This window comes from Chamaea fasciata, unplaced genomic scaffold, assembly GCF_029207755.1.
Source record: "Chamaea fasciata isolate MVZ Bird 193981 ecotype frontalis unplaced genomic scaffold, bChaFas1.0.hap1 SCAF_1, whole genome shotgun sequence".
Lineage (NCBI taxonomy): Eukaryota > Metazoa > Chordata > Aves > Passeriformes > Sylviidae > Chamaea > Chamaea fasciata.
Genome location: NW_027094086.1, coordinates 109,125,557 through 109,138,619, shown reverse-complemented (window position 1 = coordinate 109,138,619; position 13,063 = coordinate 109,125,557). Strand labels below are relative to the sequence as shown.

At 44.1% G+C, this 13,063-nt stretch overlaps 1 protein-coding gene across 3 annotated transcripts; it reads right to left on the bottom strand.

Annotated features, from left to right (window-relative positions):
* Positions 1-777: 777 nt before the first annotated feature.
* Positions 778-12,557, bottom strand: LOC136294902 (CX3C chemokine receptor 1-like). Of its 3 annotated transcripts, XM_066193094.1 has the most exons (4): positions 12,429-12,557; positions 11,125-11,189; positions 7,287-7,375; positions 778-2,406 (listed from the first exon to the last, which is right to left on the bottom strand). In XM_066193094.1, exon 4 carries the CDS (start codon positions 2,390-2,392, stop codon positions 1,331-1,333), a length of 1,062 nt encoding a protein of 353 aa, XP_066049191.1. In that variant the 5' UTR covers positions 2,393-2,406; positions 7,287-7,375; positions 11,125-11,189; positions 12,429-12,557; the 3' UTR covers positions 778-1,330. The 3 variants fall into 3 exon arrangements, with proteins under 3 accessions (XP_066049191.1, XP_066049198.1, XP_066049203.1); XM_066193101.1 differs by lacking the exon at positions 7,287-7,375; XM_066193106.1 differs by lacking the exon at positions 12,429-12,557 and having other exon boundaries at positions 11,125-11,986.
* Positions 12,558-13,063: the final 506 nt, after the last annotated feature.

Here is a 13,063-nt window from a genome sequence, read left to right as displayed (position 1 = left end):
TCATGGGCTCGTTTTGTAAGATTGGTCCTTGATTTTTCCTTGTGAGGTGATCTCACCTTCATTACTGGCAACAGTCCTTTTTCCACTCACCTAACTCTAGTCCACAGTGCCAACAAATCCTCCTTTTCTTTTGCCGCAGATGATGACAGGGATGCCCCGATAAAGAACTCAGTTGTCTGATGGACATTTTGCATCCCCAGTGCATTGTTACTACATGAGTAAAAAGGATCTTTGGAGGCTGTGGAGTGCATGTGGGAAATGTGTCCTCTGGGATGCATAAATTCTAGGTACAGCTGCAGTTTTCTCCGGGGAAATCAGCTGTGGTGGGAGAGGTCCCAGTGCTTGAAGGAGGTTGTGGCAAGCAGCATGGGCAAGTGGTTTTTTTGTCTCCAAAGCCATTGTCTGTGACAGTGTAGACACAGTCGGTGTTTACAACATGTGGCAAGCAGGGCATGGGTGAGAGGCAGGGACTTAGTGTGCTCAGCTTGTTTGGGCTATATTTGGACCAAGCACAGGGATGTCCAAACCCACACTTCTAATTCCCATTGTTCTGGAGGGTGCGGATGTTCCCTGGTCAGAGCCCTTGGGGATGTGCTGAGTGAAGGGCTCCACTGAGCTCTGGCATTTGCCTGAGGCCAAGCACGTGGAAATCAGGAGATAGACCAACTGACATATCTCTCATCCTAAAGGATGGATTAAAGATCCTTGCTCTGATTATTGTATGCTATAAACACAGAGTGAACAGGTGACACTAAACACGTAGTCAGAAATAACTCCTTTTCCTTTTAAACAGTGGGATTTTATTACATTTGAAAGCAGAGTTAAAACATTTGTTGCAATCAGTAACCACAAAATCACTTCCCTATGGATACAGAGCATCAAAAATACACCCCTTTACTATGAAAAATATTCCCCTCTTCTAAAAGGCAGTCATCATTCATTAAAGACATTTCTCTTCTCTTAAAAAATGAGTTTATATTTATGTACATCAGTATCACATGCACATACACTGACACATGCACAAGTTCCAGTGATGGAACCATTCAAAAGGTTCCCAACCCTTAAATTCTTCTCCGCCTCCTTTTCTAGGCACAGAGCGCTCCTTTTGTTTCTACTTTCCCTCGTCCTTGCTCTTGATTCCACTCCATGTCCAACACTGACATATTTTGCTGCTTCTGTTTTTAAAAACTTTACTGTTTCAGAATATTTAATGCTCAGCTGGAGGCATGACAGTAATTCCATGCAGCCATTAAGGCTCTTCATATGGGTAAAAGCAACCCCTCAGTGTTTGCTATCCCTGCAGGAGACACATATTGATACATTTCTCCTTTTAGACGAAGACAGAGCCCTCCTGGTCGCTGGTGTTCAGGGTTACGTTGCTGTTCACCACACTTTCTGCATAACTAACTGAATGACGGACCTGGTAGCGATTGCAGGGCCCACAGAAACACAGGAACGGACAGTACTTCAAGCAGACATGATAAAGGTATTTCCTGAATTTTTCCCCAGCAAAGGCATAGATAAGAGGATTGAGGCAACAGTGACTGAATGCAATGGTTTCGGTCAGGTGCATTGCGTAGTCCAATGACTTAATTTGGTTGCAATTTGTGAATAACTCATAGTGACGTAAAGTATCCAGAAAAATCAATACATTGTAGGGGGACCAGAACAGAAAGAACACCAGCACCACGACCAAGATCAGTTTTATGGCTCGTGCTTTTTTCTGATTTTTGCAGGACAGGAGGGTTTTGATGATCCCACAGTAGCAATAGAATATGATACAGACTGGGATGAAAAAGCCGATGGTGTTCAGCTCCATATTGCAGAACACTGGCCAGAAGTTCTCCAGCTTCTCCGGGAAGACAGCAATGCAGTCATTTTCTACAAGCTGGGAGAACACAAAGTGTGGCACTGACACTAAAATCGCTATTGCCCACACTCCACAGGTTACTAGAAAGCCGTGCCTTACTGTTCTGGATTTCAGAGAGTAAGTTGCCCGGACAATGGCCAAGTACCTGTCGATGCTGATAACAGTGATAAAGAACATGCCCCCAAAGAAACCAATGTAATACAGTGAGGAAACAGCTGTACATGCCATAGTCCCAAGGGTCCATCCACGGACCGTGTTGGACGCCCAGAACGGGAGGGAGATCACAAAGAGAAGGTCAGAGACAGCCAAGTTCAGGAGATAGATGTCAGTGATGCTTTTTTTATTGCCTTTCACAATGGCAAAAACCACCATTAGATTCCCTGTGAGGCCGAGAGCAAACACCACAACGTAAAATATCGGCAGAAATATTTTCCCAAACTCTTGGATGTCGGTTTTATTGCAGGAGAAAGCATGTTCATCATAAATGTATTCAGGTGTGGTTTCTGCGTATACTTCTGTCATGCTGCATTTGCTGGCTAGAGTGAAAACAAGAAGAATAAAGAAAATAACTTTAGAGTGATCTTCTATGTGCTGTGGCAAAATACTGAGGGACTGCACTGAGCATGCTTCGAGATTTTGTCACTATTTCTTTTAATGAGGGTTGTATTACTGTGGAGCTGATGGTAGATATATTACGACAAAAGTCCAGACTCTGTTGTTACAGGTACTTCACTGAAAATTAACTCTTTAGGATAAGAAAAAAATTAATGAGAATTTCAAGGGCTGCCACATAAGCCCCTACTTACTGAAGTGCAGCAGGAGCAGCAGCAAGCTGAGATCTGGCTGAGCTGTGCATGTGGTATGGCTGCACCACGAGCAGTGCAGGTGCTTTGCTAGTCTGTGGGCAATGCTTGGCAGGAAACAATAGTTCACAAGGAGATCAGATTCCGTGCCTGTCAACACCCAAACAGCCCCATCTCTCCCTCTCGCTAACCCTGGGCTGGAAGGGTGGCAAGACTCCCAGTTTGGCCAGGCCTGAGCAGATGCTTGCTGATAAGGGAGGAGGAAGTCTGCACTGGGACATTGCTGGCAGCAAGTGTATCTTTGATAAGGCTTTTTAAAAAATCATCCTATGATCAAAAGAAGAGAAAATATATTGATCCTTTTTCTCAAGCACCAAAACACTTCGTGACTGCTCCTGCTCTGGCTGTGAGACTGGAGCCAGGAATTCACCTTGGCTGAATCCAAAGAGACTATGAGGTGCAGGTGTGTGACCTCTGGGCTCACTGGTCTGCACACCCAAAAACCCAGAGCACCTGTCAATTCATCTGCTCTCCTTTTGGATGTGGTGTTCAAGTCCACACAAAGATTTCTGTTTGCAAGGAATCAAAAATCCTATAGGAGTGCAGAGGTTGCTGTATTCGGTCTGCTCCTTCCCTGGCTGGGTAAAGAGCTTGTAAGTATCCATTACTTGCTCTCACTGTAGGAGATAAAAGAAAGTGAGTGTGATACACTGTGCAGAAGCCCAGGGAGATGATAACATGGCCAAACCAGCCTATTAAAGCTGAGACTGAAAGAAAAGTGATAACAAAACTGCGACTAATAACTACCCCTTGGCGACAGTGTCACCATCTTCTTACAGGAATGCCCCGGTGCCTGACCAGAAGGGACTTGGTTCGGTGACCATAGGCTGTTTAGAGGTGTTTACATCTCCTGTTAGTGGGAGATACAGTGCAGCCAACAAAGAGCAGTGCATCTCATCCAGTGCAGGTCAGGCCAAATCTGCTTTAAGACAAGAAAGACTGCTTTCCAGACTGCTGACCACACTGGTGAAATTTCTTTTCCCAAATATAAGACGAGCATGGACACACTGCTCAGCACTAGGTGCTGATGGTGTACAGTTACTCTGACTCCTGACACATAGCTAAGTGATTGGAATCCACATTTCACCAACAGCAATTGTTTTTATACCTTCTGTTTCAAATAAGCCATGCAAGACTAAACATGAAATAAAGATGTCCTCTGGTGTCAAACAGTTTTCTATGACATGGTGGTAACTACAATAATCTTCCCCATGAGTAGCTACTGTGACCATATCAACATTTTCTCCTAATGCCTCATTGCCAGAGCATTGTTTTTGGTGTAGGCTGTGAAATTTTGGCCTATTATTTTGTAGAAATATCTTAGAGCAGGTATGTTTTTGTGCTAGTTGGAAATGCAAGTTCTCAATTTTAAAATATTTTTTTTTAATCTGAATGTTCAAACCCTAATGATTAGCACTGGCAAACTTTAGAAAACTTTTTTGTGGTTTGCACAGGAAAAGTGAGGTAGAAAATGTTATCTCAGCACTGGTAGTTCTGGGGCATGGGCACGGTATGGGGAAAGCTGTTAGCAGCAGGCAGGCACACCCATGGGAAGAGCAGCTCTTGCAGTATCTGTCCACTTGAACTGGGAGCTGAGTCCACCTTCAGAGTCTGTCCAGCCCCTGGCTGTTAGCCCAGTTCAATTCTCCAGCCTCTGGAGAGGAGGTATTTGACACCAGCAAAGTTAAAGGGATACCAAAGCTTAGGTGCTGGGGCAGAAGCAGCAACTGCAAACAAGATACTTCTTTTCTACTGGTGAGATAAATTAAGAGTTGCCCTCACTTTATCTGCCCTGTTGAGTGATACAGATATGAGCAGGAGACATCATATATAATCTCAACAACCCATCATTTTATGCCATCCCATCCTGATTTCTTTCTTTCTTTCTTTCTTTCTGAGATTAAATGTATGCAGCAAAAGCACCAGGATACACCAAGTGTCCTGTGCCGAGTATGTGTCACTCTGTCAGCCCCCCCAGCTCCTTTGTCACTGAGCTGTTACTGCATCCACCCATGCAGCACCAGACCCTCCGTCTTTCTCTATGGGCTCATGTGCTCCACAGCTGGCTCTTCACTGATGCAGTGGTAGCTGAGGGCTGCAGGAGTGACTGACTGGGGCAGGAGCACCTGCCCTTGGAGAAGACACTGGGTTTGGTCAGCCTCAACAAGAGATATCTCAAGAGGGGTTTAGCAAGAAGGTGTTAAGGTGAAGCAGACAACTTTCCTCAGGAGAATAATATAGCAGTAGCCATGGGAAATCACTACTTAATGTCTTGAAAACAAATTTTTTGCCATGACGGTGGTCAAACACCAGGACAAGGCTTCGGGGTGGTTGGGATCTAATCCCTGGAGGTACTTGAAACTCAGCTGGCCCTGCTCTGTGCATGGGTTTGGACAAGACGCCTCCACAAGTCCTGTCCTATCCTTGTAACTCTGTGGCAATGCCAGACAGAGATCATGCTGTTTCTGAAAAGTGTCCCAGCTTCTTCTCTGCCATGTCAGCCCCTGTTTCAGTCATGTCATTCTTGGTGTAACAACCAGAAGTCTCATCAGACAAAGAGGAAAAAACTGATCAAAGATTGCTCGTATCCCCTTAACACCTCTGCTAATTGTGCCGTCATCCAGAGAGGGCTGTTCAGTAGGGTTTGCCTTGTCTGTCTGTGCTGTGTGAAATCCCTACTCTGGAGAGAGGGAATGCACATTGCTTTACTCACCTCTAGCTATGCTGGTTTTTAACATGCTTTGTCCCTTAATTCATATCTAGAAAGGCAGCTTGTCTGTCTGGAGAGTTTCCATATGTGTCCGTAGAAGTCACTGTGCTCTGCTGCACACAGGATATCATGCATGTAAGGAGATGCAGCTCCCACCAGAGGTTAGCCCTCAGGTCTGGCAGACTTCTGCACAGACTTCTGGACTGGCATTGCCTGGAGAGAACCTGGGTGTGGGAATGGCCACCTTCTTCACTGGAGAACATTTACCCAGATGTTCAGGAGAAAGTCCTGGCCTTAGTGAAGTAAACAGAAACATCCCTTGTGCTGGGATATTTCCTGAAATGCCTTTTCAGTCAAGTAATCTCCTCTAGCTCACTGATGATCATCATTTATTTCTACAGTAGCAAATTATTTCCTTTACCCTTGGATGGATGCCTGTGGGGTCTGTGGTACCTACAACAATGGGAAGGGTAAGATTCTGTATTGCATGTCCAGGGGCAAGCAAGGACTGCATTTACCAAAATGACATTGGGGTTTGAATCTGCTGGTAGTCTGTGTGTGGCTTGTTCACCATCTAGCTCCTGGATTTCATATATCAGCAGTCACTCATATTCTTCCACCACTACTGATCCTGCACGGGCAATGCCACCAGTACTGTTTGAATATTTAGCTCCTCTGATACCAATTTGCTCAGTTTAAACTGATGATACTCAGTAGGTGGGCTGCAAATTTCAAAGGCTCCGAAAACCCAGCCCATGCCAGATAGGGATAATATGTTGAAGTTCTATTGCCCCTTAAAGAGAGAAACTAGGATCTGACCATCCTCCATCCTTTCTTGCCAGGTATTCTCTGTTAGCATTTCAAAGTCCACTGCAGCACATGCTACAGGTTTCTCATCATCAGCTTCAACTCAATTTTCTCTTTTGTGCTTACAAAAAATGTTCACCTAAGTGACAGAGTGAACTGAAGAGTGTAGAGGACACAGGAGGACTGCAAGGCTTTGACGTTTCTCCACCAGATATTTTCCCTTGCTGACTATAAGAAACAGTAGATTCACTTCTGCTTCTCATGAAACTGCTCGACCACTTTTCTCTCTCTCTCTCTGGATTTCCCCATCGATTTTACACCCTGCTCTACACAAACACTTCTGCTCTTAATCATGTTTAGAGCTGTCTCAAAGACCATAGTCTGCAAGGCCAAGACCCCTGTTTCTCAACTCAGATATTCCCAACCACCATGTACACCCCATGTAATACACAGGGAAGTGAAATTATGAGAGGTCTGCAAACTCCTCTAAGGAACAGAAATTGCATTTCAATCTTCCAACAACACTGACATCAGGCTGGGTGACACCAGAGCAAATTCTGATTATATATCTGATCTTTCCAGGTGTCATCCCTGGCACTTCAGCCAAGGGCCATGTTACAGGCTTTATGACCAAAAAGAGAGAGATCTAAAAGCAGTTTGCGTCCCTGTAAAGCTGCTCCTGCCACCAAATTAAAAGAAGTGAAAAAAATTTCCAAATCCAGATCTCTGCCAGAGGGTCACACTCCAGATTTGCACAATATGCTAATAAAGGTATTTCAGCCTCAGAAAGGTTTTCACACCTTAGTCAGCATTTCTGAGTGATGCTTATATGCTTTTTTTCATGCTAGTAGAACTTTTCAGTGCACACTGAATAGCCTGATGGATCAGCTGGCCCTGGGAAGCTGTAGGCTTTGTTAGAACCCCTGGGAAACCCTACGGGTGTATGTATATCCCTTTTTCACCTTTAGATCTCAGCTGCCATCACCCTACCCAAATATGAATGCTTTTGCTTTTTTGCATTTGCAACTACACCCACCTGCTTCTCAACTGCTGGTGATTCTCAGCAAGAACATAGGTCTGACTTCAGGCACCTCCAGATGAAATGTTGTAGCTATGGTGGCACTTCTGACACACAAAAGAAAGAGATTAAAGGAAATAAGCAGAACTGGGTGAGAGCTAGAAGGAGACAGCGCTCTGGGTAAAACTTAACCAGCCTGGCCAAGCAGCTACCACAGAATCATTAGACTGCCACGGACACCTTTACCCACAGTTTAGATGATGCACCACCCAAAACTTAGAGTTACAGTTAATACATTAATCAGAGATGGGGCCCAGTTGTTAGTCCTACACCCTGCTAGTTCCTGTAATTCACTTAGTTTATTTTCAGAGCAGGGTGGTTCCATTCACAGGCAATGGCTCCGGGAGCTGCCTCCGGTCATGTTAGATAGCCAGGGTCAAAAGCAAGCTCATCCCACCAAATGCAGTTACTCTAAATCTTAAATTCATTTCATTCAGCCTTTCATTCAGTCCTGAAGTGGGGAGATGTTCTCCCTATTTCACCTCTACACACAGACCTTTGAAAGCGGGAAGCAAGATGAAAGGACTGATCTAACCTAACCTTGAACTCGGGCAAAACAAATTTAAACACTTAAGGGGCAGAGTGCAGCTGAGGCCAATCTCTGTGGCTTTGTAGAAGAGGATTTTTAGTTTGGGCTTTCAAGGTTCAAAAAGGGGGCTGTGTGAGTGAGTTGGAGCTCTGACTTGCACTGACTGCTTATTTGGTTAACACACATCTCCAGCCCAAAGCAAGACCATCAGAAGAGTGCAGTGGGATTTGGACTGGTTAGACATCTGATCTCAAAAGACAGACATCTGTGGAGGAATATTTCTTGTAAAATGTCTGTGGAAATGGCAAGCTGAAAGCCAAAAACTCTTTGGTGTTTTCATCATTGCTCTGAAAGCACATTGGCAATGAGAGCTGGCAGGGGCACATCATAAAAGAGTTACAGGACTGGTGAGTGATTCAGACAGCCTGGGTAATCTGGGGCTTCCTGAATGATTCACACTGGCCCTAATGTAGCCAAATGTAACCAAAGTGACATGCTTGGGAGTTGAACAATATGGGCCATGTCTCAACGGTGGGGCATATCTGAAAGGAAACTAGACTGCAAGAAAAGCTGATGCAACCCTCAGATGTTAGAAGAGCTTCCAGATGGGAAGGAACAAAAGAAGGATGACTTTACCACTGCAGAGCTTGATACAGGAGCTGCAGGCATAATTTGGTAACACCTGATTTCACTTGTGTTAATAATCTTGCTAATTATTTGAGTGGGATTAGCTATCTGTTACAGTGATGCAGGGAAATTCAAACCAGAAACATGCAAGACAGGAATAAGATGAACATCCTTAGCAGTGAAAGGCTAATGACTGGAACCGACTTCAGGTAGAAAAAGGACATTTTTGGATGTCTGAGGGCCTTCACTTTGAGAGAAGTTATTGGACTGGGAAATGGGTTTAGGCCAGACATAGTGAAGGAGCTCAGCAGGAGGGTACTAGGTTAAACCCTACGGCCCTTGATAGGCTGACCTGGTTGGGGCACAATTCTCTGAACAACCATGACTCTCTTCTGGTAATAAGTGACTGAGAAAGCTTAACTGTTCTCTCCCCAGAGCTAGCTGGCTCAAATCCTAGGATGTGACCCCTGGAAGGAAGCAGGAGCTGCTGCTGGTCTTGGGTTAGCAGTGAGGTTATCATGATGGCTGTGGAGAGAAAGCAGCACAGTTTGGAGATGTTGTTATCAAACAGCCACCCTGTTGAAACCTGTGTGTTTTTCCCTTCAACCAGTTCTTTTTTCATTTCTGTCTAGCTTCTGAGTGAGTGTGGAGTAATGCTACATGCTCAATGCCCCTCCAGTTCTTCCTTGGTGACTTTAAGGTGAGAAAATTCCTTTCTTTGGTGTTTCTTCTTTATTCCTCTGTTTCTGTGGTCCATCAGAATTCTGCAAACCTAATAATTGATTTTCAGTTTGGGTGATTTATTTTATGGAGGCTTCCCCCAGTAATTACAGGATAAGATTTTTAAAAGGAAGTAGTTCTCTGGGATGCTTGTTTATTGAATTTTTCAATTCGAGGTGAAGTTGAAGGTGCAGAAACATGATGCTGAGGCTTTCAAAGAATTAGGCCACTTAAAGTGTAATAAGTAAATGACTCAGAAGCTGATAAAACCATTGCTGATAAGAATATGACTGAATATTGCAGAGACCTTGGATCCCTTTTCAGTGGTATTTAGGTCAAAGATATTTAAAAGCATGCCACTTCCCTGATCCAATTCTACCGTTTTCACATCAATATCACAAATTAAATTAGAAGCAGACACCACTAGCTGCAATATCACAAATTAAATTAGAAGCAGACACCACTAGCTGAAAATGAGAAGCATGTAAATCTACAAACTTAAAACAGTGTTTTTCGGTGAAAAAACACATTTGAAAAGATCAGACTTTGATCATGGAAGGCAGGAGAAGATAACGTAGAGTCCAAAATCCCTGGGGTCTCTGTCACCTTTGCCTAGGGCATTATAGTTTTGAAAAGTGCTTTCTCAGTGATGCTCTATGCACACCTATACACACTTAACAGCAAGTAACCAGAGCACAAGATTTCTTTTAGCCCATCACATCAAAATCAGGTGTATTCGTAATTTATAAAGAAAACACAAAACCATGGGCTTTCTGCTGGACATCTCAGCTGATGTCAAGGGCTTCACCACCCATCTTTCAGAGCAACAACAGAGGTATTATTTTGAACAAGATCTTGCCCTTGCTCTCTCAGTGCACTGGCCAGGCTGGTGGCCTCACTCAGGCTGTTTGTGCTACCACCATAGCAAAGCAGGCACAGGGGACTGAACCCAAATGTCCTGGCCACATCTTGCCCCCAGCGACATCCCCCCACATCCCTCCACTTGCTGGTTTTGGTGCCCCACCAGAAAGACTTGCTGTGAGCCACCTGGAAGGGGCAGCTGCACCACAGCAATGTGTGGTTTGCTGGGGCCAAGGAAAGCCCTGCCAAACCCCTGGCAGCTCATCCCCATGGTTGCTGGTGTATTTATAGCAAAAGCTGAAGCTTTCAGTGGTTTCAGCTCCTTCCCTCAGCACTGGGGAGGACAAAGCCCCTCTGAGGCTGACAGGGTGGACATGCAGGAGCCTTGGTGGCTGCACACTTAATGGAGCAGGGAATAGGTTCATGCTTCAGGGCATAACCAAGTCTCTTGAGCACATGAAGCTGTTTCAGAAATTACTTCATACATTTAGGGAATATGTCCTGACAGTTTGACTCCGACTCCCACATTTCCCCTGCATGTTAAAACTGAGGTTCAAAAATCACTGAAATGGTTCTGAAATTTGCATCCATGTCTCTCAGGGTGTCTTAATCCTATGACCAGAAGCAAGGGATCTATGCAGAGCTTCTGCAACCTGAGATGGTTTCCCAGCAGTGCCCTGCTCCCAGGGGTCAGCCAGGGAATAGGAAATTAGGTAAATGGTGACTATTGTTGTAGAGCAGTATTTATTTTGGTCCTCACAGAAGCTGGGGAGCACTTTAACTCAGCTGCTGGGGAAGCAGTGGCAGAGTTGAGGGAGCAGGCGCCCTTCCAAGAGCTGCCCCCAGGGAACTGGGTGTGTGGGGTTGTCATCTGATAATGGTTACTGGATAGTGACTGCCAGGATCAGGTTTTTTCTTGGAAAATTTATTTCACAGGTATTTCAACTAGCCTGTTAGTTCCCCTAATTGCCCTTTCTGCTTGCACAGTTGCTCAGGCACTCAGTATCTATTTTTTTTTTTTAATATATAGCTGACCATTTTTCCAGTGTTTTCTCTTACCTGCTCTTCCTCAGTATTTCTTTTTCTTCTCTTCTGATGCAGCATTCAAATTTCTTTTGTATTTTCTGTTGAAGGCGCAGCAAGAACAGATGATTATTTGTAGCTATGAGCACTGTTTGTACTTGTTCATGGTTACTGTTGGCTCCATCCTCTCACTGCCATTATTTGCTTATTACTGCACCAATTTGCTTCCTGCCCCCACACCCTTTTTGTGATTAATAATTTCACATTGCCTCAGCATGCCTGAGAAATCAGAGAAGGCCCTCTAGCAGTGAGAGATCTTTTAAATCATCTTTTCAATCATTTCAGAGAGCAGAGTACAGTAAACCTTCTGATTTTGTATGGATGAGATTTAAGTTCTGGAGTTGCCAGCTCATTCCTGGGAATATCAGGTTTTCTACAGGATTTACTCTCAATTTATTATGTGTTGCCTTTTTTCAAATTTTAGCCTTTTCTTCTTCCTTTTGGACTTTTTCTGCACTGCCCAGACCCTTTTGATTGATTGCAGTTGCCTTCTTTTATCCTGTCATCCAGTGCCCTGCCTCTGTCTGCACTGCCTGCACACAGGGCTTGCCACAACAGACCAGATTTTGGGAACCACTGTTGTGGATCTGTGTTTGTATCACACAAGTACCTAGTGGATTGCCACTACTGCATTACCCAAATGTCTCACCCAAACTAACAGACATCTTCATATAACGTCTTTCCTGTGGAAAGCTGAGTCATAGAAAAATCAAGTATGTTATACAGAAAGTTAAGTGTTTATAAATGTCTTTTATTTCCATTGCTCTCTTGCTGCTCTGTCTGTATCCGATGCTTTCTATTGACTCTACCAGATTTTCTGCTTTGGGTTTTCTCAGTGTCAGTGATGTTTTGGATGTTGGTTCACTGACTAAAACTAGAAGCAAGCAATGCTGGTGAGTTGTGAAATCTCTGCAAACATCAAACAAAAAACTTCTAATGAAGTAGAAGGGCTGCATCTTCTTGTTCTGTCCTTCTAGGTTAATGTTGCACACTAGTCATATATCAGGATTTCTATCCAGGGTGAATATTCTTCTGACCACAAGATGCCACAAATAATTAGTGACTGAATAAAATTTATCTGCCCTGGTTCACTTTGTTAACAGAAATTCTTCCCTTTTTACTTTCACAACTTGTAAACAGCACCCACATCACCTTTACCCAAATTAAATATCATTTAGGTTCCAAGCACTAAGCAGTGAAGAATTTCCTTAAGTTCATGAGACACCATTTCGTCTCATCTTGCTCTGTCAAATTATAGGAAAAATAGAATGGTCTCTTACCTTAATTCATAGCTGCATTGAAAACCAATGTTTTCTTCAAGCTGAGTCTGTTTGGATTTAAATGTATGTTTCCTCTTCTCTAATGCTCATGCCTATATGAACATGTTGGCTTCCTGGGCTGAGCTGAGAAAGTACTGATGTGCTGTGCTTGGGTCCCGCTGGCTTCTTGTGAAATCATGAAGTAGGATGCAGCCACTCAGAGGCACAGAAGTACTTACAGGGGACAGGACTTGCATAGAGACAGAAATGCCTGAGGTGCCATGACAGCATGTCAAAGCTGTCACCCCCTTAGTTTTCCCCATTCTATGCAGAATGAGACATTTTTCATTCAGACACAGTACAGTGTGTAGAAATACAAGTTTGGTGAAACGGCAGGAGTCTTGAGCTGTGGGGATGCAGGAAGCAGCACAGAGGAGTACAGGTATGGGATGCTAGAAGATGGGGCACAGGCTAGCACTGGGGACCCTACAGCTCTACACAACTCACTGATGGCCAGTTAAAAAAATGTGGATCTGGAGCTGGAAAAACTGGGACAATGGTAACAGAGAGAACAAAATTATTATTTAACATGCATAAGGGGCACTGCCTATAGTAGGTTGTGTGTAGGCCAGTGAAGAGAGAAGGTGGTACAGAAG

Bases quoted from the DNA above. Each gene is read 5' to 3' on its own strand.
- LOC136294902 (XM_066193094.1), bottom strand. From the start codon at position 2,392: ATGACAGAAGTATACGCAGAAACCACACCTGAATACATTTATGATGAA.